Raw genomic sequence first — 25,329 nt, 5'->3', positions numbered from 1 at the left:
CTCTTGCTCAGGCTGGTCTTGAACTCCTGAGCTCAAGCAGTCCTCCTGCCTCAGCCTCCCAGAGTGCTAGGATTACAGGCATGAGCTACCTCGCCTAACCTTAATTTATTTTCGTTATAAATATATTAATACATGTTTGGTGAGGGGGCAACAGAAGGCAGAGAATTGGTGCTGTACACAGCTGGTATACTTGGAGGCTGAATGAGATAAATTTTAAGTTATGATGTTTTTGGTTAGCACATATAAAATAAATGTTATTTTAGTATAGGTTTTTATCACTAAAGAATTATATTGTTTGCATAGTGTGCACATATTTCCTGTTTTGGTCACATTTCCTATGAACAATGGCATATTAATGATTTTTAGTACTCACAGTGGACTCAAGAGTCCAGGTGAGGTGGCGGGTGGTGTGTGGGATAACAATAGTGGCCCAATAGAGGTGGTTCAACATTCATTCTTTTGCCTAATATTTATTAAGCACTATTGTGTGTCATACATTGCTGTAGGCATTGGAAATACAAATGTAATAAGACACAGCCCTTGCCATAAGGGACCTTCAGTCTAAAAAGGATACACACACGCACATATATATGTGCATGTAAACATACATACATGCAGAAATTATTAAATCTTGTTCTAGTACAACGTGGGCCATCAGCAAATATGTATTCTGAGTTTAAATAGATGCCTTTATTTAATTACACAATGTATTTTAGTCAGCATGATAGTAATAGAGCGGGAACTAGTAGGGTTATGTTACTTGCATAATTCCTGTCATATTTTTAACATCATTGTGTTAGTCTTCTTGGGCTGCTACAACAAAGTACCATAACCTGGGTGGCTTAAAACAGAAATTTATTCTCTCACAGTTTTTGTAGGCAAGAAGTCCGAAATCAAGGTATCAGCAAGGCCATACTTTCTCTGAAAGCTTTAGGCGGGGGACCTTTCCGTGCCTTTCTTTTAGATTGTGGTATTGCTGTTGATCCTTGGTGTTCCTTGAATTATAGATGCATCCCATCAGTTTCTGTCTCCATCTTCACGTGACTGTCTTCCTTGTGTGTCTGTGTCTGTGTCTCTTCTTATAAGGACGCCAGCCATATTGGATTACGGCCCACTCTAATGATCTCATCTTAACTTGATTACATCTACAAAGACCCTGTTTCCAAATAAGGTCACATTCATAGGTACCAGTGGTTAGGAGGGACACAATTCAACCCATACCAATCATTTAATTCCTCTTTGTACTATGGCACATAAATATAGTTACGTAAGAAATACTTTTTGATGATGAGAGGTGAAGCCCTTGGTTGCAGGAATAATGTTAAGTATTCACAGTTCATTAAATGAGCCTGTAGTGATTGAATGAATTTCATCTTGACATCAGAAGGGTGAAAAACAGATTGTGGAGATCTATGAGCTCAGTAAAGAAAGACTCTAGTAGTGGATATCGCTACTTTATTAAGAATAGCGATTAGTTACCCAGTGCTATTTTGACTTCTAAAAGCATTTAGTGGGTATTTATAATAGTTAATTTTCAGTCACCAGAGATACTAGTTAGCCATTTTAAATAATAAGATTTATATTAATCTTCAGAGTCAAAATTATTTTTTTCAGTGTCTGGTACACATATGAAAACTATTTTTTTCGAAGATGCTGTGATAATTGAAACTCATGATATTATGCAGTAGATTGTTTTTAAAAGTTGCTTAAACCAGCAAAAATTGACTCTTTAATATCTTTTTCTTAAATTACTTTAATCTTTATTTCAAGTAATACAGATTTTTATTAGGAAGCTTAATACTTAAATATATTTCTGAGTAGTATTCTGATATTAAATCTTGCATAAAATCTTTTCCTACACGGGATATTTTTTCTATTGCTTTAACATTAGAGTGGTTTTTTCCATTTAATCAAGACTTTATTTCTTAATATATTTTTACCATATAAAGTCTTCGAAATTGAGTCTTTTGACTCATTGTTTTAATAGCACACAGCTGTTAAAAAAGCATCCATAGTAGCCCTACCATAAAATTAATAAATAACTTTGGGGGAATTATCCATAAATCATAGATAGGGAACTTAAGTGCTTTGTAACATTCTCTTTTTTTTCTTTTTTAATTTTTTTTAAGATATGGAGGGCTGTGACGAGGGGTATTCAGTTGCCTTGTTTGTTTTTGTTGAGACAGAGTCTCACTCTTTTGCCCTGGGTAGAATGCAGTGGCATGATCATAGCTCACTGCAGCCTCAATCTCGTGGGCTCTAAGCAATTCTTCTGCCTCAGCCTCCCGGCTAGCTGGGACTACAGGTGCCCATGCCATAATGCCTGGCTGGGTTTTTTTTTTTCTTTCTTTCTTTCTTTTTGATAGAGATGGGGTCTCACTCTTGCTCAGGCTAGTCTCAAACTCCTGAGCTCAAGTGATCCTCCTGCCTCGGCCTCCCAGAATACTAGGATTGCAGGCGTGAGCCACTGTGCTCGCCCTGTAATATTCTTAATTTCTATATGTAAGCATACTGTATTACATGTGCACATTGTACAACGATAATTACCAAAGAAATCAGGCAAAGAATGAAAGCAGCCTTACTTTTACTTTTTCTTTTTTTTTACTTTTACTTTTTTACTTTTTGCATGGGGAATAAACAGTCTAATGAAAATAATATGGATACACTCTACCTGTCAATAGTAAATACCACATATTTCTCCCAAAGTTAGGCAGTATTCCTAGAATAATCCCATTAAAGAGAATCCAAGGGCCGAGTGTGGTGGCTAACGTCTGAATCCTCGCACTCTGGGAGGCCAGGGCAGGATATTAGCTTGAGGCCAGGAAAAAATTAACCGGGTGTGGTGGCGCATGCCTGTAGTCCCAGCTACTGTGGAGGCTGAGGCAGGAGGATCGCTTGAGCCCAGGAGTTCCAGGCTGCGGTGAGCTATGATGATACCACTGCACTCTAGTCCTGGTGACAGAGCAAGATTCTGTTCCCCCACCCCCACAAAGAAAAAGAGTCCAAGATTTTTGTATTAAAAAAGTACACAAGTTTGTCCTATGTGTAAAATCTTTTTATTTTGGTATATTTTGTGTCCAAAACCTTCATGGTAGTTGAATACATTAAAAGAGTACAGTGTACATGTAGGCACACAGAGGGAATGCTTTTCAGTAAGATTGGGAATAAGGACAAGAATTAAAGAAGAAAGTCTCTTATATTACCAGAGTCAATAAAATTTGACTGCTTTTTAAAACAATTTATTAGCCGGGCATGGTGGCACATGCCTGTAGTCCCAGCTACTCAGGAGGCTGAGGCAGGAGGATCGCTTGAGCCCAGGAGTTTGAGGTTGCTGTGAGCTAGGATGATGCCACGGCACTCTAGCCCGGGCAACAGAGTGAGACTCTGTCTAAAAAAATAATAATAATAACATAAATAATAATAATAAAACAATTTGTACCTGTTTATAATTTTGGAATTAGTATTGTTTTTTTTTTTTTTTACGTGGGGGGGTGTCTTCCAGTGAGGACCGGAAAACCTGCTAGACAAATTCTAAAAGCTGTAACACTTGGAATTAGTTTTAAGTATATAAGTTATAGGATGGACAAACATCAATGTGAACAACTGTCATAGAATTTCATAATTCAGGAACATAGCTTCAGTGCTTCATAACATGGAAAACAATTCCTAAAAACAGCCAATTGGTTTGATTTCTTAGAAATTAGGAAGAAATGCATTTCAGAAAGTTATGTTAAAATTGGCAACAGATGAACATGAAGAAATAAAAATACTGGGAATGTAAGAACCGAGGTCCTCAGAAAAAGAGAGAGAATCAAACATTTTCACACTAGAATTTAAAGAATGTGGTTAAAGGAAAAATTAACTGGGTTCTGCACAACAGGTTAAACATGTAACCACTTCAAACCGAAATGACTTTGTCCTCTCACGTAGTTCTGAAAAGGTACTGTAACATCTCATTTTCCATATCAAAAGCACATAACTTCATGAGCAAAAGCTCCTTTATTTTAGACTTAAAATTACCTCTGATCCACCAAAGTTTATGTTAATGTTTTATCAAACTTCTATTTTAATAACATTTTAACAGCTTTGTTGACATATAATTCATAAGCCATAAAATTCATTTAAAGTATACAGTTCAGTGATTTTTAGTGGTTTAGAGTTGTGCAATTATCACCACAATCTAATTTTAGCACATTTTCCATTACTCCAGAAAGAAACCTAGTAAGCATTTGCGGTCACTCCCCATTCCCCTCCCCCCTCAGCCCTAGGCAACTACTAATCTACTTTTGGTTTCTATTTATTTTAATAACATTTTAAACTTGCAATATTTTTGTTCTCATGCCTATTCTAGGTCATTGGCTCAGAGGTTTAAAAGCCTTAAGTAGCCAAATTTACAAGTCCTATGACATCCTCACTCAGAAAACATTCAAATGGTGGTTCCATGATACTATGATTGTTCCGTCTTCCAAGAGTTTTTGATCTGGAGCATGTGTTTCAAATTCTGTGTTTGCGCCACTTGCTAAGCTCACTTAATTAGAAGGAATAAAATCATTCTGTCAAGACTCAAAACTAAGTTCTATTTGTGTTAACAATTCCAGGCTTCTGGTAGTAGAAACAGCTTTAGCAATCTTCTGTGGCACACCATTATCTTCTATAATAATGTCACCTTCATCGCTATCTTCATCCTTTGGCTCGGAATTTGGTCCAATCTGCTGTGCTTAGCAAAGAAGGCTATTATAAGCAGATTGGCTGGAGCTGCCAGAAGTCTTTCTGTTCCCAGCAAGATTATTCTCCTTGTTTGCCGGTCTCACCGTTATGATGAGGTTGCTGCTGTTTGCAGTCATCATGTCCATTACTTGATGCAGATGCTTCCCTGAAACATATGTACCATCAACTTGTAAAACTTCATCATTAACAGTGAATAGTCCTGTGCCGTGAGCCAGACCTCCTGAACAAGCCAGGATATAAAGATCCATGGGATGTTCTCTAAGCCTTGTGGTGTCTCCCTTAGGCTGAAACCATCCCAGATACAGAGTTATAGGGACTGTTTAGTGTGGTGTTTGTAAAGATGAACCCTGAGATGAATTTCTGGCAGAAAATCCACATCTGTAATAGATGACACAGGTCTGAAGTCTTGGGGCGGGCATACCAGTGAATGGATGTGGGCTTTTTTGTGGTTGTCAGACACAATACATCAGTTAAAACATTTTTCTTCTCTATTAGTGTGTCTGTACCAAAGGCACTGTTGCCTCCTGCCTTCTTTTGTATAAAAATCCTAAGCAGTGGGTTGGCTGTTGAAATAGCTTTATCATAATCATCATCATCATTATTTATAGATTATATGTCTCCCTGAATGTCTGCATAGCCTACTAAAATGTCAACATTAGGTATCTTATGAACAAATTGCAGTAATCCATAAAACTCAAAATTTCCAGGTTTTGTCCTTTCTAGAGAAAACCGACGAAATTTAGTGCCAAACCTCTTCACCCCCAGGAGGCTCCAGCAGCTACTGCCCGCCTAGTGCCACTGGCCACCACGGGCTACAGCTCTGGCTACGGATCCTGCGGAGCGCCGTGCCTGCGTGCATTTGGCCCAAACACCCACAACCTGAGACACGTGTGCGGAGGCAGCGGGTGGGAAGGCAGCTCCCTCCCTCTGAGCCCTGGCTGTGGGGGGTGGGGTAGGGGCAAAACATCACCCACCTCCTGGCCCTCTGCCGTCCCCCCCACCCCCACCCGCACCCCACAACCGGATGCCTGACCCAGCCCAGCGAAGTCAACTTGAGAGATTTTAAGTGACAATATTATTAAAGACATTTTGGAGGAAAAGATCACTTGTAATCCTGCCACCTTAGCATATTTTTCCGATTTATTGAATATTACTTTTCCGGGCTTGCCCATGAGTATATGTTTTCATGCTGTGGCTGTCTAGTGTATGTTCTATTTTATATCTTTTTCTCCATTAAAATAACCTTTATTCTCCATGCTTGAAAACCTTAATAACAAAAAGCTGGGAGAAATAGAAACTTTTGTGTTGTATGCAGATATCAGGTAGGCAGGTTTTTATGTGTGTTTGTCTCTGCCCCTCTCCCCATTCCCATATTCTCGCTAGATTAGCAATCCACCACCTCTCCTTGGCACTTGCTGGTGGCTCTCTTTATATAGTTGACTGGGCTAAACGTGTGTGTGCCTGTATGTTTTAAACCCTCACAACATATCATGATCTTAAAATCTTCCAAACCCCTCATATAAACAAACATGTGCCATTGTTAGCTTCCTAGTGCTATTTTCCCCAACAAGATTCCTGACCGCTTGGCCCCTTTTGCCAAAGCTTTCTTTACACCCTTCTCTTTCTGTGCCTTCCTGCCTTTCTGCTTACCCAGTACAAAGCCTGAATTTGCTTTCACAGAGAAGCCTTAAATTATCTCAGCATACTTTATTGCACTTAGACCGTTTCATATCCAAAGCCTTTTTATCACCCTTCCCCTATTTCTATTTCATACCCTATTTTCTTCTATATTCACAATTCCTGTGCTCCATATATACTTATTTTCTACAAGAGCGTTTCCCCACGTTCATTTCACTTAGATCCTAATTTTTTAATCCTCTGCCATCCCTTTCTTTTGGTGCCTTCCTTCAACCCCAGGATGTCTGTCTTTTGCCAGTGATCTTTCTCCCTTTCACTCTTAACCTATCTGGTAATTCTGTTTTCCCACGCTTCTCCAAAAGCTGACACTCTGATAATGTATATGTAGTGTTCAGTTGAGTGCTTCTGAATAGATATCTGCTGTTCAAAACAGTGAAATCTAAACTATTAGCATGGAAATAACCTCTGGGAAGATGAGGTCTCCACTTGAAAGCTTTAAATAGAGATTCTTCTGCTCATGTTGAATGATGGGGTTTTATCTAATATGATCTGAAATGGGGTAACTACTTGAACCGCACAAAATAATCACCACTGTGAAATGAGAATGTATCTTTGATTTTTACGCTTCTATTTTGATTGACCTGAGAAATAAAACTTGCCACCTCAGAGAAGATCATTTTCATGTGTTTTGGATTATATTGATCATTAATTTTTCAGGATAATTATAGACTTGTAAATGTTTAATACAGTCTCCTAGTCCATGCTGAAATCCCCTCCAGTGATGGGAGGAACAGGAACTCACAATCTACAAGGCAACCCAATCCATTTTGTATTGCTGTTGATTGATTGTTATAAAGTTCATCCTTGTGTTGAGTTGAAAATATACTGGTTATATTATATTGGTTATATTTATATTAATTCTGCCCTCAAACTACATGGAATTTGGATCCCTTTTCTACATGATAGCCTTTTAAGATATCTTTTTTTTTTTTTTGAGACAGAGTCTCACTGTGTTGCCCAGGCTAGAGTGCCGTGGCGTCATCCTAGCTCACAGCAACCTCAAACTCCTGGGCTCAAGCGATCCTCCTGCCTCAGCCTCCCGAGTAGCTGGGACTACAGGCATGCGCCACCATGCCTGGCTAGTTTTTTCTATATATTTTTAGTTGTCCAATTAATTTCTTTCTAATTTTAGTAGAGACGGGGTCTCGCTCTTGCTCAGGCTGTTCTCGAACTCCTGAGCTCAAACAATCCGTCCGCCTCGGCCTCCCAGAGAGCTAGGATTACAGGCTTGAACCACCGCGCCCGGACTAAGATATCTTAAGGTAGTTATTCTAGTCCAGCCTCTCTACCCTTTCTCTCACAAATTTTTCCCACTTTGGGATAAACATCCTCAGCTCTTTCAATTATTCCTCACATGATACATTGTCATCATCCTGATTGCTCTCTAAGGACCTTAAACTTTGTTACTGTCCGTTCTAAAATGTATTTGTAACTGAAAATAATAATATGTAGCTGGATTTGATCCTGGAAATAATATTCAGTATTTAACTGAATTGGATCCGGATGTTGTACATCTGGACCCTGATGCAGCCCGAAGTTGCTGTAAGTTTTTTAGCAGTCATGTTATGTTGGCTCATCATGAATTTGTAATTAACTAAAATCCTAGGATTTTAATCTGGAGGTTTGCCTTCTCGTGATTTCTTTCCAAACCAAGTCTCCATCTTCCTTTAGTTTTGCAACAGATTTTTAGAAACCAGAATGTAAGACTTTACAGTTACCCTATTAAATTGTATCTCATTAGCCTATCAGCTAGCCCGGGGTTCTTTGAGTCTTGATTTTTGTTACTCAGTTTATTATGCTGATTCAACAAAGGGCCTTGAAGCTAACTAATGTCAGACATCTGGGAAATGATAATCAAAAGTCATGGAGACTATGTTCCAAAAACTGTTGGATGCAGATATAACTCAATTCTTCAAGTATATGTAAGTTAATACCACTGTGAATTGGCAAGGCCAGGTAAGACTGAAGTCCATTGTCACCTTGCCTTGTGTTGAATATTATTCCAAGATAGATGCTGTTCTAAGACATGTTGTGCCAACATAAAGCCAGAAGAGCTGGCTGATTCTTCCCGAGAAATCAACTAATGCACATAAGAGGTAGAGATAGCGTCATTGTGAGCATTCTTTTATTTTGTATTTGACAAATTTACACTGAGCACAGTATCAGGCAATGTGGGACATACTGGAGAACCAGGTTTGCCTCCTAACTAGGGTGACCACATGCTCTGGTTTGCCTGAGGCAACCCTGATTTATGCCTGTTGTCCCCATGTAATTATTAGTAACATCATTTTTCACTTTCAAAAGTGTCCAGGTTTGGAGGATAAATTATCCTGCTACTTTCCTTATAACCCAGTGGTTCCTTTTAGTATCTTATCTGGGTTACATATTACACAGCTGCAATTTGGCAGCTCTAATGAGGTTGCAACAGTACTTCTCTTCCATTTGAACAGATTGTTCCTTGCTTGACCAAGCGAAGTTGATGGCAAACGTTAACTCCGCAGTAAGGTCTGCAAATACTTAGCATTTCCTGAGCCACCCTCTAGAGGGCAGTATTATATATAGCTGGAATGATCCAATTCCAACCAAAAAATAGGCTCTTGTACATGAAAATCAGAAATACGCGATGTTCTTAAAGAACACATTGGAACCAATATTGTGAATAAAACTTATCATTTTATGATCAAAAAAGTAAAATATTAAAAATGAATTCATTAACATTCTGAACATTCTTTTTTTAATTTGTAAAGACTGAACTTTGATGGCTTGAATATACAATGATCTATTCTAACAATTATGCATAGACTTTAATAATCTGCATATTTTATGCTTTCGTATCTTTACTAATTAATGATTTGACATGTTTAATAATTATAATATATTCTGCATCACATAGTTTCCCTATTTATGTGAAACAAGCACTTAAATATTAATAGTTTTGTTCTACCTATTTAAATATTACTTTCCTCAAAAGAAGAAAAAAATTCTAGATTTTATTTTATGACTCGAATCATGTGGTAACGTTAAACTTTAGAATTAGAATGTTTCTTAGAAATTGTGTAATTATTTTTATGTCATGAGTGCATAGTTGTTAGCTCCTAATAACAAAAGTATGTTGTTTGTGTTTCATATTTTGGATTTCCTAATGTAATGTTCTCTTTTTAGAAAAGGTGGACAAGTCCTATTTTCAAGAGAAGATGACCTTTAACACTTTTGAAGGATCTAAAACTTGTATACCTGCAGACATCAATAAGGATGAAGAATTTGTAGAAGAGTTTAATAGATTAAAAACTTTTGCTAATTTTCCAAGTAGTAGTCCTGTTTCAGCCTCAACACTGGCACGAGCAGGTTTTCTTTATACTGGTGAAGGAGATACCGTGCGGTGCTTTAGTTGTCATGCAGCAGTAGATAGATGGCAATATGGAGACTCAGCAGTTGGAAGACACAGGAAAGTATCCCCAAATTGCAGATTTATCAACGGCTTTTATTTTGAAAATAGTGCCATGCAACCTACAAATCCTGGTGTCCAGAATGGTCAGTACAAAGTTGAAAACTATCTGGGAAACAGAAATCATTTTGCTTTAGACAGGCCATCTGAAACTCATGCAGACTATCTTCTGAGAACTGGACAGGTTGTAGATATATCAGACACCATTTACCCAAGGAACCCTGCTATGTGTAGTGAAGAAGCTAGATTAAAGTCATTTCAGAATTGGCCAGACTATGCCCACTTAACCCCAAGAGAGTTAGCTAGTGCTGGACTTTACTACACAGGTATTGATGATCAAGTGCAGTGCTTTTGTTGTGGTGGAAAACTGAAAAATTGGGAACCTTGTGATCGTGCCTGGTCAGAACACAGGCGACACTTTCCTAATTGCTTCTTTGTTTTGGGCCGGAACATTAATATTCGAAGTGAATCTGATGTTGTGAGTTCTGATAGGAATTTCCCAAATTCAACAAATCTTCCAAGAAATCCATCCATGGCAGATTATGAAGCACGGATCATTACTTTTGGGACGTGGATATACTCAGTTAACAAGGAGCAGCTTGCAAGAGCTGGATTTTATGCTTTAGGTAAACTTTATTATAAAACCAATAAATAACTTTGCAACTATCCCAGGGCTCCTAAAAAGTAAATAGATGCCTTTAGCCCCTTGAACTGGTAAATATTTAGGTGTAAGCTGGCATGATTATATCACTGTTACTTTGTGAGCTCTCATGTTGAATCTGTAATGTAACTACTGAATTTATGTGGAAAAAACTACCATATCATGAGTCATGTTTATCTTTATGTAATTGTTTCTAGGAGAGGGATGACATGCCTGGTAGATGGTAGATATCCCTGATAGAAGAATTGGTCTAATAGTAATACTAGCTATCATTTATTGAGCACCTACTATATGTGCGCGCGTGCGCGCTTTGTCTCTCTGTCTCTCTCCATATATATATATATATATATATATATATATATGTATATATATATATACACACATATAACATGCATTCTCTCTAAGCCTTACAACAACCTATAAAAAGAGTTAGAGAGTTTAGTTTGGGTCCTACTGTATTGAAATTGACATCTACCTTTAGTACATAGACTATATATTTGAAAACTGCCCTATATTATACTTATTGCTTCAAATGAGTACCTTTCACATGGACTGCTATAGACATGTCAGGAAGGGCCATTAGTGTGATGGCTCCCAGGGATATTTTTAAAAATCATACAGGTTTCACAGTTTGAAACACAAAATGCAATATTGATGGCCCAAATGAGATACATAAAAAAGAAAGTAACAATTTCAGTTTTTAACTTAAAATTGGGCAATTTTATTTTTATTTGTCTTCTGTAAAATACCTCAGATTAGATCAGTGAATTTAGTGTGTATTTCCTCCTCAAATGATAGAGATCATGTCTGTTACTAGATATGAACTTCAATGTCCTTTAAGCTATGAGATTTTCATATAATTTAGATGTGCTTAATTTTTAGGTGTGAAAATGGGTATTTTTGTGTAAGCTTCTAACTGCACAAATAAATATATCTTTTACTTGTGTGTTTTCTTAGGTGAAGGTGATAAAGTAAAGTGCTTTCACTGTGGAGGAGGGCTAACTGATTGGAAGCCCAGTGAAGACCCTTGGGAACAACATGCTAAGTGGTATCCAGGGTAAGATATTTAATTGTTCATTTATTAACAGGCAAGGTGAACAGCATGCAGTGGGAAGACTTGAATTACTTTTCACCTCAACTATTTTTTACTTTCGCTATGGCTTGAAATTCGTACCAGGTTTATAAAATGAGGTCACCTACTTTATAGGGAAAAAAAACCCACCTCAGCCTTCTCTGGTGACCAAAACATTCACTGTGTATGTGTTATGTCTATGACCCAAGATTATTACAGTTCTAAACGCAAATTAGGAAATGTATGCTTTTTTGTTGTTGGAAGTAGGCTCTTTCATGATAGGCACAGGAGAGCCCATGTTGCCAAGGAGATTCCTTAAGAAGCCATCATACCTCCTAGGAAATACTAATGTATCTCATTGACTAAGACACACAATTGTTCACATTTTTAAGATCACTGAAATCAGGACACATCTGGTGGTAGGTCATAATTTAATTGGCAGCAGTTTTAGATGGTATATAATAAAATAATCATGCTTCTTATACCAGTGGCATCTTAGGATGATGATATGCCCTAAATGTCTTTTTGCCATCTTGCCTCTTTATTTTAAAGTACACAGGTATGTAAGTGATGTGAATTCCTGGCCTATGAAATAGTACAATTTAAAACTTGAGATAAATCATTTGAAAAGAAATCTTAGCCTTAAACAGCTTTAAAGGGAAAAAATGAAAAGCCTAAAGAATTCCTTTTAAATGTAGAATTCGTTAATCCTCTAAATAAAACCTTTTAAGAAGATTAACTATTTAAAACTTTAAAAAAATGTTAAGGTGCTAATTTAATAACTCTTGTTTAAAAGTTTAAAGTTCTCAAGTTGATATTTTTTGCCCTACTAACAGCGTAAGTAGCATAACAAAAGGAACTTTTTTTAAACCTTAAAATGACAGTTGGGTAGGGAATTGGGTAACATTTTACTTTTGCTCCTTAGAAATACCAAAAAGCAAGTTAATGAAATTAATATGATGGAGATTATATCTTATACTTTACTAATTTATCAGCTACTAAAGTTGAACCTTCTTTTAATTGTTTAGGTGTAAATATCTGTTAGAAGAGAAAGGACAAGAATATATAAACAATATTCATTTAACCCATTCACTTGAGGAATCTCTGGTAAGTCTCATATTGTATAATATATATTTTCAAGTATTATATCATTTGTCTTACAATTATTTCTTTGTGTAAAATTCACAGTATAGTATTATAAATTAATAATACGTGATGAGCTTTAGCAGGGGAGAGCTTGAGGAATGCTTCTTATTCTTAACTTGAAGCAAATCTGTGAAAAGGGGATCAGCATGAACTGACTTAAATATCACTCTAGGCAAAAATGATGTTGAAGAACTAAAATACTGAAGTCCCTTTGCCTTCTGAATTTAGACCTTTGTATAATCCGTGTTCTACTCATAAGTAGTTTTAAACTTTTTGCATACAATATTTAAAATCTCAAAAATGTATCTAAATTGATAGGATGAACTGGGGTGGCCAAGGCATCAGTAATATGTGGAAAGAACCCTGGACTAGCATGGGAGACTGCAGCTACCATGATGGCTCTCCCATCAAGTCATTCAATCTCCCTGGGCTTCAGTTTCTTGTCTATAAAGTGAAAGGACTGGATTAGATGATCTTTTAACAACTTCTAGCTCCATCAGGCTGTGCCTCTTGTGAATATTCATATATTGAATTGGAGTAACGCCAATTTATTTCAAATTTATGATTAACGTAACTTTTCAAATTGAGGTAATTGCCTTCTACCGAAAAGAATTCTAACTTACAATTCATATTTCTATTATAGGTAACAACTGCTGAAAAAACACCGTCACTAACTAAAAGAATTGGTAAATATGCTTACTAAATTAAATATACTTTTAATTTCACTGCGAATTTATTATAGTTATTTATGGGGTAGAAAGATAAGCATATTCTTTCAAGGTCACCACAGTATATTTATTTAAGATGAGATTGCTGACTGGGTGCAGTGGCTCACACCTATAATGCCAGCACTTTCGGAGGTCGAGGTAGGAGGATCAGGAGTTCAAGATCAGCCTGGACAATGTAGCAAGACCTTATCTCTACAAAAAATAAAAAAATTAGCCTGGCATGGTGCTGCACACCTGTAGTCCCAGCTACTGGGGAGGCTGACGTGGGACGTTCGCTTGAGCCCAGGAGTTTGCTGCTGCAATGAGCTATGATTGTGCCACTGCACTCCAGCCTGGGTGACAGAGCAAAACCCAGTCTCTCAAAAAAATATATATATGTTGCTACAAATTTAAGAATTTAATGAAGTGCCTATAAATTTTAGTCAGATATTTCTGTTCTAAGAACATTAGTACAGCCATTGACAGTTTTTCCAAGTTTAGGAGGAGCCAGCTATAGGCTGTCTCATTCCCATTTCCATTAAAATCACAAGAGAAAGGGTTAAGTGTATTTTTGTCCCTGGGCTCTTTAAGTAAGCCAGGATTATGAATTACATATGGTACTAATGTGCTGTCACAATGATTAGCCCTAACCCACCTGCCTCTTTATTCCATGCTGTCTTTATGCCTTCCCCAGCTTCACAGAAGAGTAAGGTTTGGTTTGTTTTCCTTCTATTCCCTCATAGAGAACTAGAGGTTTTTATCACAAAGATTTTTTACTCATCATAGACATCTTTAAAAACCATAAAGTGGGCTGGGCATGGTGGCATATGCCTGTAGTCCCAGCTACTCAGGAGCCTGAGATAGGAGGATCACTTGAGTCCAGGATTCTGGGCTATAGTGTGCCATGCTGATTGGGTGTCCACACTAAGTTCATTATCAATATGATGACCTCCTGGGAGCCAGGGACCACAAGGATGCCTAAGGCAAGGTGAACCTGCCCAGGTTGGAGCAGGTCAAACTCCTATGCTGATCAGTAGTGAGAGCACACCTGTGAACAGCCACTTCAGTCCGGCCTGGACAACATAGTGGGATCCCATCTCTTTTAAAAAAAAAAAAGTCTTAAAGTGGGTAGAGAAAGATATTATGTTAAGCAGGGAAGATATTGTTATCTTCACTTTTCGTTTATTTAATTAATTTATTTTTTTTTCCTCCAACCTGCTTCCAAGAAAGATATCCCCACTTTTCAGATGAAGAAACAGAGGTTAAGAGGTTGCCTACAGTCACATTACAAGTCATTAGTGGAACTAGGACTGTAAACAAGGTCTTCTGAATCCTATATCACACTGCAGATCTCATTTTCAACTTAGGCATCATGTTTCAAAAATAGTAGAAAATTTAATTTAGAATATGTCTGGTGATTCCCCACTCCCTATACTTGTAGCATCATCTGTTTAGTATCTTAAGGATTATAAGGGAAGAGAATACTATATATATTCATAAATATGCTTGAGAAAGAGAGCTACTTTCATACTTTTTGATGTGAGTTTTGGGCTTTGGTATTTTTTTTTTAAGACAGGCTCGTGCTCTGTTGCCCAGGGTAGATGCCTAGAGTACAGTGGTGTCATCATAGCTCACTGCAACCTCAAACTCCTCGGCTCAAGTGATCTTCCCACCTCAGCCTCCCAAAGTGCTAGGATTAGAGGGGTGAGGCTCTGTACCCCCCTGATATGGGGTTTGTAATGGACATAATAGTATAATCTAAGAAATCATTTAGTCCGGCCCATATTTTTAAAGTTATTCAGAAACAAAGATTCTGTAGCTTTTTTTTGAGACAGGGGTCTTGCCCTGTTGCCCAGGCTGGAGTGCAGTGGCTATTCACAGATGCCGTCATCACACACTACAGCCTTGAACTCCTCACCTCAAGCAATTCTCCCTCCTCAGTCTCCCTAGTAGCTGGGACTGCAGACGTGCACCACCACACCCAGCTTCTATAACATTTCTTTTTTTTTTCTGAATATGATGATTTTATTATTCATGGAATTAATGGAATATCTGGCTTGGAAGGAACTTTGAGTTCCTGAAGCTCTCTGAGGGAGAAAGCTGAGGTCTACAGAGAATGGAGATAACTATTCCAATGTTATACAGTCACTCAGAGGCAGGAATGGCACCCTAACTCTTGAACCCTAGGCTAGTTTGCATGACTTGTTAAGGACCACTGCCCAGGGGTGGAGAAGAAAGATCCTCCCCATAAGCACATCTCTTGCCCACTTTTTTTTTTTTTTTTGAGACAGAGTCTTGCTCTGTCACCCTGGGTAGAGTACATCACCATAGCTCACTACAACCTCAAACTCCTGGGCTCAAGTGATCCTCCTGCTTCAGCCTCCTGAGTAGCTGGGACTACAGGCGCGTACCACGAAGCCTGGCTAATTTTTCTATTTTTAATAGAGATGGGGTCTTGCTCTTGCTCAGGCTGGTCTCAAACTCCTGAACTCAAGTAGTCCTCCCTCCTCGGCCTCCCAGAGTGCTAGGATTATACACGTCGCCACTGCACCTGGCCTCTTGCCCACTTTTATTAGTTTACCTTTCATTCACACAGCATCACACGGATTCTGGGTCCAATGGCCTTAGCAGGAAAGTTCCTTCAGAATTTGGCACGAAGCATGCCACTGTTTCCATGGGCCTGAGTTATCTTCCCCAGATTACTCTGGTTTTGTTTGGTTTGCCACCAGAAGTCACTGCATTGTTCTTTGCTTTGTATAAGTAAGCACATCTCTTGCCCAAATAGAATTCAGTTTCATCTCGGGCATAAACACCTTCAATTTTAAGGAGAGCTGTGTGCTCTCTTTGTTTCCGGAGACCCCACTTATAGCCAGCAAAGATGACCTTGGACCACAACCTTCCAGACTGATTTGCCTTTTAGAAGTCCTGTTCCCAGCAGACCTCTACGGGCTCCAAGATAGCAGAAAAGGCTATAACATTTCTTGATAATATTTTTTGGTATTTAATCATCCTTATAATGCATAATAATCTTTTTATGACTAATGAGATTCTTGTTCTTGTTAGGGTTAATGTATTAATTGACAGGGTCTCACTCTGTTGCCCAGGCTGGAGTATAGTGGTGTGATCATCACTCACTGTAACCTGGAACTCCTAGGCTCAAGCAATATTCCTGCCTCAGCCTCGCAAAGTGTGGGATTACAGGCGTGAGATACCACACCCGGCCTGGAGTTAATGTTTTTAAATTGAGATATAATTCATGTAACATAATTTCACCCTTACAAAGTGTACAGTTTAGTGGTTTTTAGTATGTTCACAAGGTTGTTCAACCATTACTGCTGTTTAATTGCAGAACATTGCCATTACCCCAAAAAGAAACTCTATACTCACCCATCAATAGTCACTCCCCATTGCCCTCCCTGCCCCCAGGCAACCACTAATCTACTTTCTGTCTGTATGGATTTGCCTATTCTGGACATTAATGTAAATGGAATCATGCAATATGTGGCCTCAAGGTTCATCCATGTGGTAGCATATGTGAGTACTTCATTCTTTTTTATAGTGGAAAAATATTCCATTGTATGGATAATACTAGATATGTTTATCCGTTTGTCAGTTGATGGACATTTGGCTTGTTTCTACTTTTTGGCTGTTGTGAATGATGCTGCTATGAACATTTGTGTATAAGTTTTTGTGTCGACATATGTTTTTAATTCTTTTGGGTATATATCCAAGGGTGGAATTGCTGGGTCATGTTGTGTATCTCTTTGTTTAACCTTTTGATGAAATAGCAATTTCCAAAGTGCCTGCAACATTGAGTTGTAAGAGCTTTAAGTTCCTTGTCAGATGTACGATTTGCAATTATTTTCTCCCATTCTGTGGGTTGTCTTTTCACTTTCTTATTGGGGTTCTTTGAAGCACAAAAGTTTTTAATTTTGATGAAGTCTAATTTACCTATTTTTCCATTGCTCATGCTTTTGATGTCACATTTAAGAAACCATTGCCTAATCCAAGGTCACAAAGGTTTCTACCTATGTTTTCTTCTAAGAGTTTCATGGTCTGGACCTGGTGGCTCACGCCTGTAGTCCTAGCACTCTGGGAGGCCAAGGTGGGAGGATTGCTTGAGCTCAGGCATTCGTTATCAGCCTGAACAAGAGTGAGACTGTGTCTCTACTAAAAATGGAAAAAATTAGCTGGGCGTTGTGGTATACACCGTATCCCAGCTACTCAGGAGGCTGAGGCAGGAGGATCGCTTAAGCCCAGGAGTTTGAGGTTGCAGTGAGCTATGATGACCCCACTGCACTCTACCCAGGGCGACAGAGGGAGACTCTGACTCAAAAAAAAAATGAGTTTTATGGTCTTGGCTCTTACATTCAGGTCTTTGATCCATTTTGAGTTAATTTTTGTATATGGTATCTGGTGGTGGTCCATTTCATTCTTTTTCATGTGGATATCCGGTTGTCCCTGCTTTTGGTTTTTTAGCAAGTTGAGTTTGAGATACCTGTAGGACCTCAAAGTAGGAGGATATTAAAACCTAGTACTCATATAAATGAGAGTAAGATGGTGGTGGTAGGGGAAGTGCCTGGAGAGATCACATATAATTAGGTGGGCAGAAGTAAACAGCAACAAAACAAACTGGAAAAAGAGCAACTCAGAAATAGGAGAAGCAGAAAAGAGCAATGCCCACCTGCCTTCTGGACATTTCTACCTAGAAATCCCAAAAGGATCTCAAATTTAGCATCTCTAAAAACCACTCAGACTGGATCTAGAGCTATTCTTTTTTTCTCCTATACTGGTTAATAGTACCACAGTTCACAAAGTTGCCTAGTAATTTGAGTCATTCTAAGCTGTTTGCTCTCCTTAATCCTTCTATATTTAATTAACCACCAGGTCTGATAGATTCCATCTTTTTAATATTGTCTGAAATCCATCCCCTCCCCACTAATTGTGCTCTAGCTCAGGCCCTTATTTTTCATCTGGGCTATTGTAGTAGTCTCCTCACTAGTCTTTTGTCTGCATGATAACTTCCCAACAGAGTTTTTCTTTATCAAACACAAATCGTAAGTTACTTTCCTACCTAAAAAATATCTCATTACTTACCATATATATTTCTTATAATCAAATGCCTACATCTCTACTCTTCCATCCTTTTCTCCTTTCAAAAACATTTATGAGGTATAACATACATACAGTAAAGTTCTTAAAGTACATTAATCTTAAGTTTTCATCTCAATGAATTTCAACATATATATACACCTGTGTAACCATCACTCAGATCAAGATATAAAACATTTCCACCACCCCAGAAAGCTCCTTTAGGCTCTTTCACCATCAATACCCACCCCCAAGTTATATTCTGGCTTCCATTACCATAGGTTATTTTTGCTTATTACCATAGGTTAATTTTGAACTTCTTATAAATGGAATCATGCAGTATGTACTCTTTTGTCTTTAATTCATCATTATGATAATGTTTTGCTCATCATATCTACGAGATTCACCCATATTTTCTATGAAAATAGTTTGCGATGTTTTTCTTGCTTTGTAGTGTTTGAATATACCACAATTTATTTGTTTAATCACCTGATGATGGATATTTGAGTTCTTTCCAATTTGGGGCTATTATGAATATAAAGAATGCCACCATGAATATCTTGTGTATGTTTTTGGTGGAGATATTCACTCATTTTTTTATACCCAAGAGAGGAATTGATGAATCAGAGGGTACAAGTCTCCTCTCTTAGCACTTCCCTACACATCTTATACTCCTACTTTGATTATCATAAAAATGAGTTTTCACTGACTTTCTGCCCTATCTAGTCCAACCCCTTCAGCTGCAGAAACTAAGTCTGAGAGCTAGGAAACTGATATATTCAAGGTCACAGACTGGGACTTTCCCCAATTTCCCATCATTTTTTCCAAATAATTGCTACTAACTTGGTAACAACATCCACCCTTTAAGTACCTTAGCTTAGCTGTTAATTAATACAGCGGGATTCAAAACAATTCGGATATTTGAAGCACTTAATTAACCCTTTTCTTACCTGTTTTACTTTGTCTTGCATTGTTTTTGTTATTGTTTTCGTTTTGTTCTTTGGAGACAGAGTCTTGCTCTGTCACCCCAGCTACAGTGCTGTGGCATCATCCTAGCTCACTGCAACCTCAAACTCCTGGGCTGAAGTGATCCTCCTGCCTCAGCCTCCTCAGTAGCTGGGACTACAGGCATGTGCCACCACACCCAGCTAATTTTTCTATTTTTTGTAGAGACAGGGCCTCGCTCTTGCTCAGGCTGGTCTCGAACTCGTGAGCTCAAGTGATCCTCCTGCCTTGGCCTCCCAGCGTGCTAGAATTACAGGCATTAGCCACCGCACCCAGCCACTTGCCCTGTTTTATCAGTCTTTACAGCACCTAATCTTCAACAATGTGAAGCACTACAAAATACATACTCACTGCCTTTACACTTAATTGTAAGATTCTGAACATGATCCTTCAGTGCATGAGTACTTCAAAAAGTCTTCCCAAAGCGGCTTTCGTTTGCTGGTTTGTTTTTGGTTTTTTGCTTGCTGCTTAATTTTTTCTTTTTAACTATATTTTGCTATTGAGTTGTGTTAATGAAAGTAATTGTTTAAATCCTATGTTCTTTTTCCTCATCAATTTTCTTTTCAGATGATACCATCTTTCAAAATCCTATGGTACAAGAAGCTATACGAATGGGATTCAGTTTCAAGGACATTAAGAAAATAATAGAAGAAAAAATTCAGACATCTGGGAGCAACTATAAATCATTTGAGGTTCTGATTGCAGATCTAGTGAGTGCTCAGAAAGACAGTACACAAGATGAATCAAGTCAGACTTCATTTCAGAAAGGTATGCATGGCTGTTTTTAAAAAGCAAGATAAACCTAACAGCACTTCATTATGGCTAGTATCTTACGTGACTTTGTGGCCCATTCATTTCCCTCCTGTCACCTCTCCTTTAGGGTAAACATTTTTTGAAACTTTTTATTATGAAAAATGGCAAGCATACACAAAAAATAGAACACTATAACAAATCCTCATGTACCCATCAACCAGCTTCAATAATTCAGTCAACACTTTTCTAATCTTGTTTCATATCTTCCCCTTTTTTTGCTATAGTATTTCGAAGTAAATACCATATATCCTATATATTATTACCTGTAAATACTTTGAGATATAGCTAACAGATAAGGACATTTTTAAAACACAACCATAATGCTGTATCTGCTCAAGCTGCTACACAAAATACCATAGACTGGGTGGCCTAAACAATAGACATTTATTTCTCACGGTTCTAGAGGCTGGGAAGTCCAAGATCAGGGTGCCAGCAGATTGGTTCCTGGTGAGGGCCCTCTTCCTGGGTTGCAGATGGCTGCCTTCCCATTGTGTCCTCACATAGCGTAGAGCATGGGGAGGAAGTGCTCTGCTCTCTCTTCCTCTATTTATAAAGACACTAATCCCGTCATGAGGGATCTCACGCTCATGACCTCATCTAAACCAAATTACTTCCCCAAAGGCCCCACCTCTAAATACCATCACATTAGGCATGGAAAAAAGATAAAAAATATGAATTCCTCCATTATGGATAGTATAGTGCTTCTCAGCAACATTGAAGATTAAAGAAGTTTCAAACCGCATACACTTTTGGGTACTTTACTTACAATCATTGATCTTTAAGCTCTTGACCACTCTCCCCCAAAAGGTGAGAATTCACCTAGTGTTAATAAACCTAAAAGTTTACTTATTTTTGACACTTTTACAACCCTTTTGATCTTTAAGATATTTCAAATGCTTTTGAAACATTATTCAGATAATTACATAAGTCATAAAACTATATGAACATTAATGATATTTAAAATTATATCTGTTGATATAAAAGATTCAGGAGAAAGCTTACTACTTTTTCCTTAGAGATTATTTAAAACCAATACAAGTTCCACTTGTCTTGGTGGTGATAAAATAAACCATTTACTTGGTCATCTTTCTACTGAAATGGAAGTACAAGCAGTTGTGTCATTTTTCTCTGCACTTAAACACAACTAAAGCTAAATTAAGTTTGCCTGTAATTTGTTAGTTTTTATACCTGAAAGTGGTGTCTGCAACAGAAGGATTCAGCAAGTTGCAGCAGGAAGAGAAAAGGGACAGAGTGCACTGGGGGGGTGTCTTTTCTGTATCCAATAGGAGTCGATGGGGGCTCTTATTATCACTGAGACTGCAGACTGGGATGGTGTGGGAAGGAGGGCCTAAGTAAATAGCAGCCCTCAGGGATGGGAGTTGGACTTTATCAGTTGACTTCTCCTTAGTCTCCCTAAATTGAGAGGCAGGTAATTAACACAGGCTGTCTACTCATGGTGAGACTGCTGCCTATTTCTCTTCCCAAAGGCTAATGAGGAAAGGCTGGCACTCAGATTCTTTTAATTTTATACAAAATAAGGATGGGCCTAATTGAAGTGAAGCAGGTAAAAGTTATTAGAAAAAGTATAATATTGTTACTGAGAAATCCTAGATCTGATGCTAGCTGCTGTTTTCCTCTTTTTAAAAATTATGTCATGTGGGGCCGGGCGCGGTGGCTCACGCCTGTAATCCTAGCTCTCTGGGAGGCCGAGGGGGGCAGATTGTTTGAGCTCAGGAGTTCGAAACCAGCCTGAGCAAGAGCGAGACCCCGTCTCTACTAAAAATAGAAAGAAATTATTTGGACAACTAAAAATATATAGAAAAAGTTAGCTGGGCATTGTGGTGCATGCCTGTAGTCCCAGCTACTCGGGAGGCTGAGGCAGGAGGATCACTTGAGCCCAGGAGTTTGAGGTTGCTGTGAGCTAGGCTAACGCCACAGCACTCTAGCCCGGGCAACACAGTGAAACTCTGTCTCAAAAAAAAAAAAAAATTATGTCATGTGAGATAAAGCCCTTTATTTAGTATATGTGCTAAAGCACTTATATTAATCCTTATGTATATATTACTGTATATAATATAAAAATCAAATAACCCATATTTATTATCTGTCCACATAGATCTACTCTAATAGTAAAATGAATAATATCAGTTTATTCTAGAAGAGGTTTAAAAGGATGAATTAATAGTAAACCTGAGCAAGAGTGAGACTCTGTCTCTACAAAGAAATAGCAAAATTAACCAGGTGTGGTGGCAAGCTCCTGTAGTCCCAACTACTCGGGAGGCCGAGGCAGGTGATCACTTGAGTCCAGGGGTTTGAGGCTGCAGTGAGCTATGATCACAACACTGCACTCCAGCCAGGGAGACAGAGTGAGACCCCGTCTCAAAAAAAAAAATGTTGTAGTAAAAATATTAGCAAGTAACATTGAAGATTATCTAGATATTGCTTTTATTGTTCATGTTCCGAGAACCCCCTGACCTAGAAGAGGGCCTTGTGGGAAGTAGTAGGGGAAAGGTGCTGTAGGGAAGGATGCAGAATCCAATAGTTACCTTTAAGGTTAGGGTGAAGTAATTGCCAGAGGTAAACTATTAGGCTGATGGAAAAAAATCTATGCCCAGAGCATCACCATCTCAAGTTAGTAGCTGTATCACAAGGCTGAAATAAGGTAGGAAAAGGTAGAGTTGATGGTATCAGTGTTTGGTAGACATGACATTTCATTCTGCCTCTATAAATTTGACTAGGTATCTGGACCAGTGTTATTGTTTTTTTTTTTTTCAACTCATTGCAGCATCCCATCCAAAAGCAATACATAAATTACTTGTTTTCCTCCTTTTGATTTTTTTTGGCATGAATATACACTTCATTCTGACTTTTTTTTTGGTGTTGATTCTTTATATAAGTCAGCTTACAATGCCATCTGTTTATTTATGTTGTTTCCTCTGACCTAAATGCCTTTTCCCTGTCTGTATATCGAGTCACATTCCCCACTCCACCCCCAACTCCCTGAATCCATCTTGTGAATTCATCCTTCAAGGCTCAGCTCAGAAGTCACTTCTTTCAAGTTTTCTCTAGTACCCACAGCAGGGTTAGGAGCTCCTTCTTTTCTACTCCTGGTGCTGGTAGAGCATTTTTTACATTGTTTTGGAACTGTTTTCTTTTCTGTCTTGTCCATTAGACCAAGCTTCTTTGAGGGTAGGTGCTTTATCTTCCTATCTCTGATGTGTTCCATGTTTGAGCCTATAGTTTTTGTTATGCCCAAGAAGTTGCTTTTTAAGAAGAAAGGGATTAAATAGTGCTTTCCTCTATCCCTTAGCCAGAGATACCTTTCTGAAGCACAAATGTGATCATATCTCACTCCAGTTTAAAACCCTTCATTGGCTCCCAGGGCCCTCAGGGTCAAGTCCAAACTCCTTATATGGCTTGCCAAATCTTTCACAGTCAGGCTTCTGCTAACCTTCTGTAGCCTCATTTCATGCTCTTTTCCCCTCAAATTCTTTGCCTAAGCTTTACCTGTGCACTTGCAGGCCATGTTCTGTTTCTCTTCTTAGAGCTTGCTGATGCCATTTCCTTTATCCAGAGCATGCTTCTCCTACTTCCCCTGTCCCCCAAGGCCTTCTCTCTCCAAGTTAACTCCTAACTTATCCTTTAGGGCCCAATTTAAGAATGACTTCCTCTGGGAGGCTTTCCTTTATGCGTGCGTGCATGCACACACTTGCACACACCATTCCTGTGCTTTCATAACACATTGTAATTACCTTCGTGATAATATAATTTCCTGTTTACTGGTGTTCCTTACTTGTCTATGAACTATTGGGGGCCTGAGGTCTATATATTTGTTAATTGTATGTCTAGTGCCTAGAACCTAGTTAAATGTTCAGTAAGTATTTGTCGAATAAAATTAAGCTGTTTTCCAAACATGTGTTCAGAATAGTGTTCCTGAGGATATTAAAAGGGTTGCCATGAAAAAGGGGCTCCAAAGTTAAAGAGGGAAATGCATCGTACATTTCCAAGGGGAGCATATACTATACTATACTGTACTACATTGTAGTAGGTGGCAGTGGTTCCCAAATACCAGTGTGCCGACCCCAGAAATTTTAGATTCTGTGAATGGGGCCCAGGAATCTGTTGCTTAAAAATGCCTGAAGTTATTCTTATATGAGGCCAGATTTTGAAACCACTGGTATACACTGATTACAAAGATAGTTAAAATATGTAATGCATTTGGAATAATGCCTAGCACATGGTATTTATGCTATATTACTGTTAACTGGTGCTGCTGCTGCTGTTGTTATCATTAGAGTTATAAATGACCATGATACATTTTTTTGGCATATTTGTTAACATTTCCCAAAACCTATTTTGGAAAAGACTGAATTAAGCAAGTACTTCAGTGCCACCTATATGTTGATGACACCAAATCTCTATCTCTAGCCCTGACTTCTCCCGACCTCAAGATTTGACTCTTCAGTTACCTACTGGATATTTTTATATGGATGCCCTGCAAACACCTCAAAAACATCTGAAAATCCCAAACCTGTACCTCCTTTTATATTTCCTATTGACATCACCCTAGCCTTCTCAGCCAAGCTAGCAATCTTGAAATCGGCTTTAGTTCCTCTTTCTTCCTCAGCCATCAGATTCAGTCAATCACCAAATCCTACTTATCCCATGTCAGAAGTGTCCCTCAAATCCATCCGTCCATTTCTGGAATCAGTCGTGCCCTTTCCATATGCTACTTTTACCTGACCCTTGCTTTTCTGCCTGGGAAATTACTGTCCATGTGTAAATGTCACTCTTCCACTTCCCTCCCCCCTCAACCCAGCGGCTGCCAACCCGTGAAGCATTCCCTAACTAGCCTGAACGGAAGAACTTGTTCTCATCTTGTCCCAGGGCACTTTGTACGTAACTTTATTATAGCACTTATCACTTTGTACTTTGTGCTCACCTCTGTAGCCTCATCTTACAT

The 25,329-nt window shown here is 38.4% G+C and overlaps 1 protein-coding gene and 2 pseudogenes across 2 annotated transcripts in view; 1 reads left to right on the top strand and 2 right to left on the bottom strand.

Moving 5' to 3' along the window:
• The window catches only part of XIAP (X-linked inhibitor of apoptosis, E3 ubiquitin protein ligase), a 42,532-nt gene that overhangs the window by 16,365 nt on the left and 838 nt on the right, over window positions 1-25,329 (top strand). Inside the window, exons 1-6 of one of the 2 annotated variants that reach the window (XM_012664853.1) lie at window positions 7,663-7,688; window positions 9,589-10,497; window positions 11,490-11,589; window positions 12,633-12,711; window positions 13,394-13,436; window positions 20,121-20,321. In XM_012664853.1, coding sequence (XP_012520307.1) covers window positions 9,621-10,497; window positions 11,490-11,589; window positions 12,633-12,711; window positions 13,394-13,436; window positions 20,121-20,321 — 1,300 coding nt within the window. In that variant the 5' untranslated portion in view covers window positions 7,663-7,688; window positions 9,589-9,620. Of the gene's footprint in view, window positions 1-7,662; window positions 7,689-9,588; window positions 10,498-11,489; window positions 11,590-12,632; window positions 12,712-13,393; window positions 13,437-20,120; window positions 20,322-25,329 lie in introns of those variants that run through there. The other variant, XM_012664852.1, reaches the window with a different exon arrangement.
• On the bottom strand, window positions 4,416-5,900 carry LOC105826808 (annotated as a pseudogene).
• Window positions 16,042-19,519, bottom strand: LOC105826793 (annotated as a pseudogene).

This window comes from Propithecus coquereli, unplaced genomic scaffold (assembly GCF_000956105.1).
Source record: "Propithecus coquereli isolate 6110/MARCELLA unplaced genomic scaffold, Pcoq_1.0 Scaffold92, whole genome shotgun sequence".
Taxonomy (NCBI): domain Eukaryota; kingdom Metazoa; phylum Chordata; class Mammalia; order Primates; family Indriidae; genus Propithecus; species Propithecus coquereli.
Note: the sequence above shows the minus strand (reverse complement) of the source record. Positions and strands in the feature narration are given on the sequence as shown.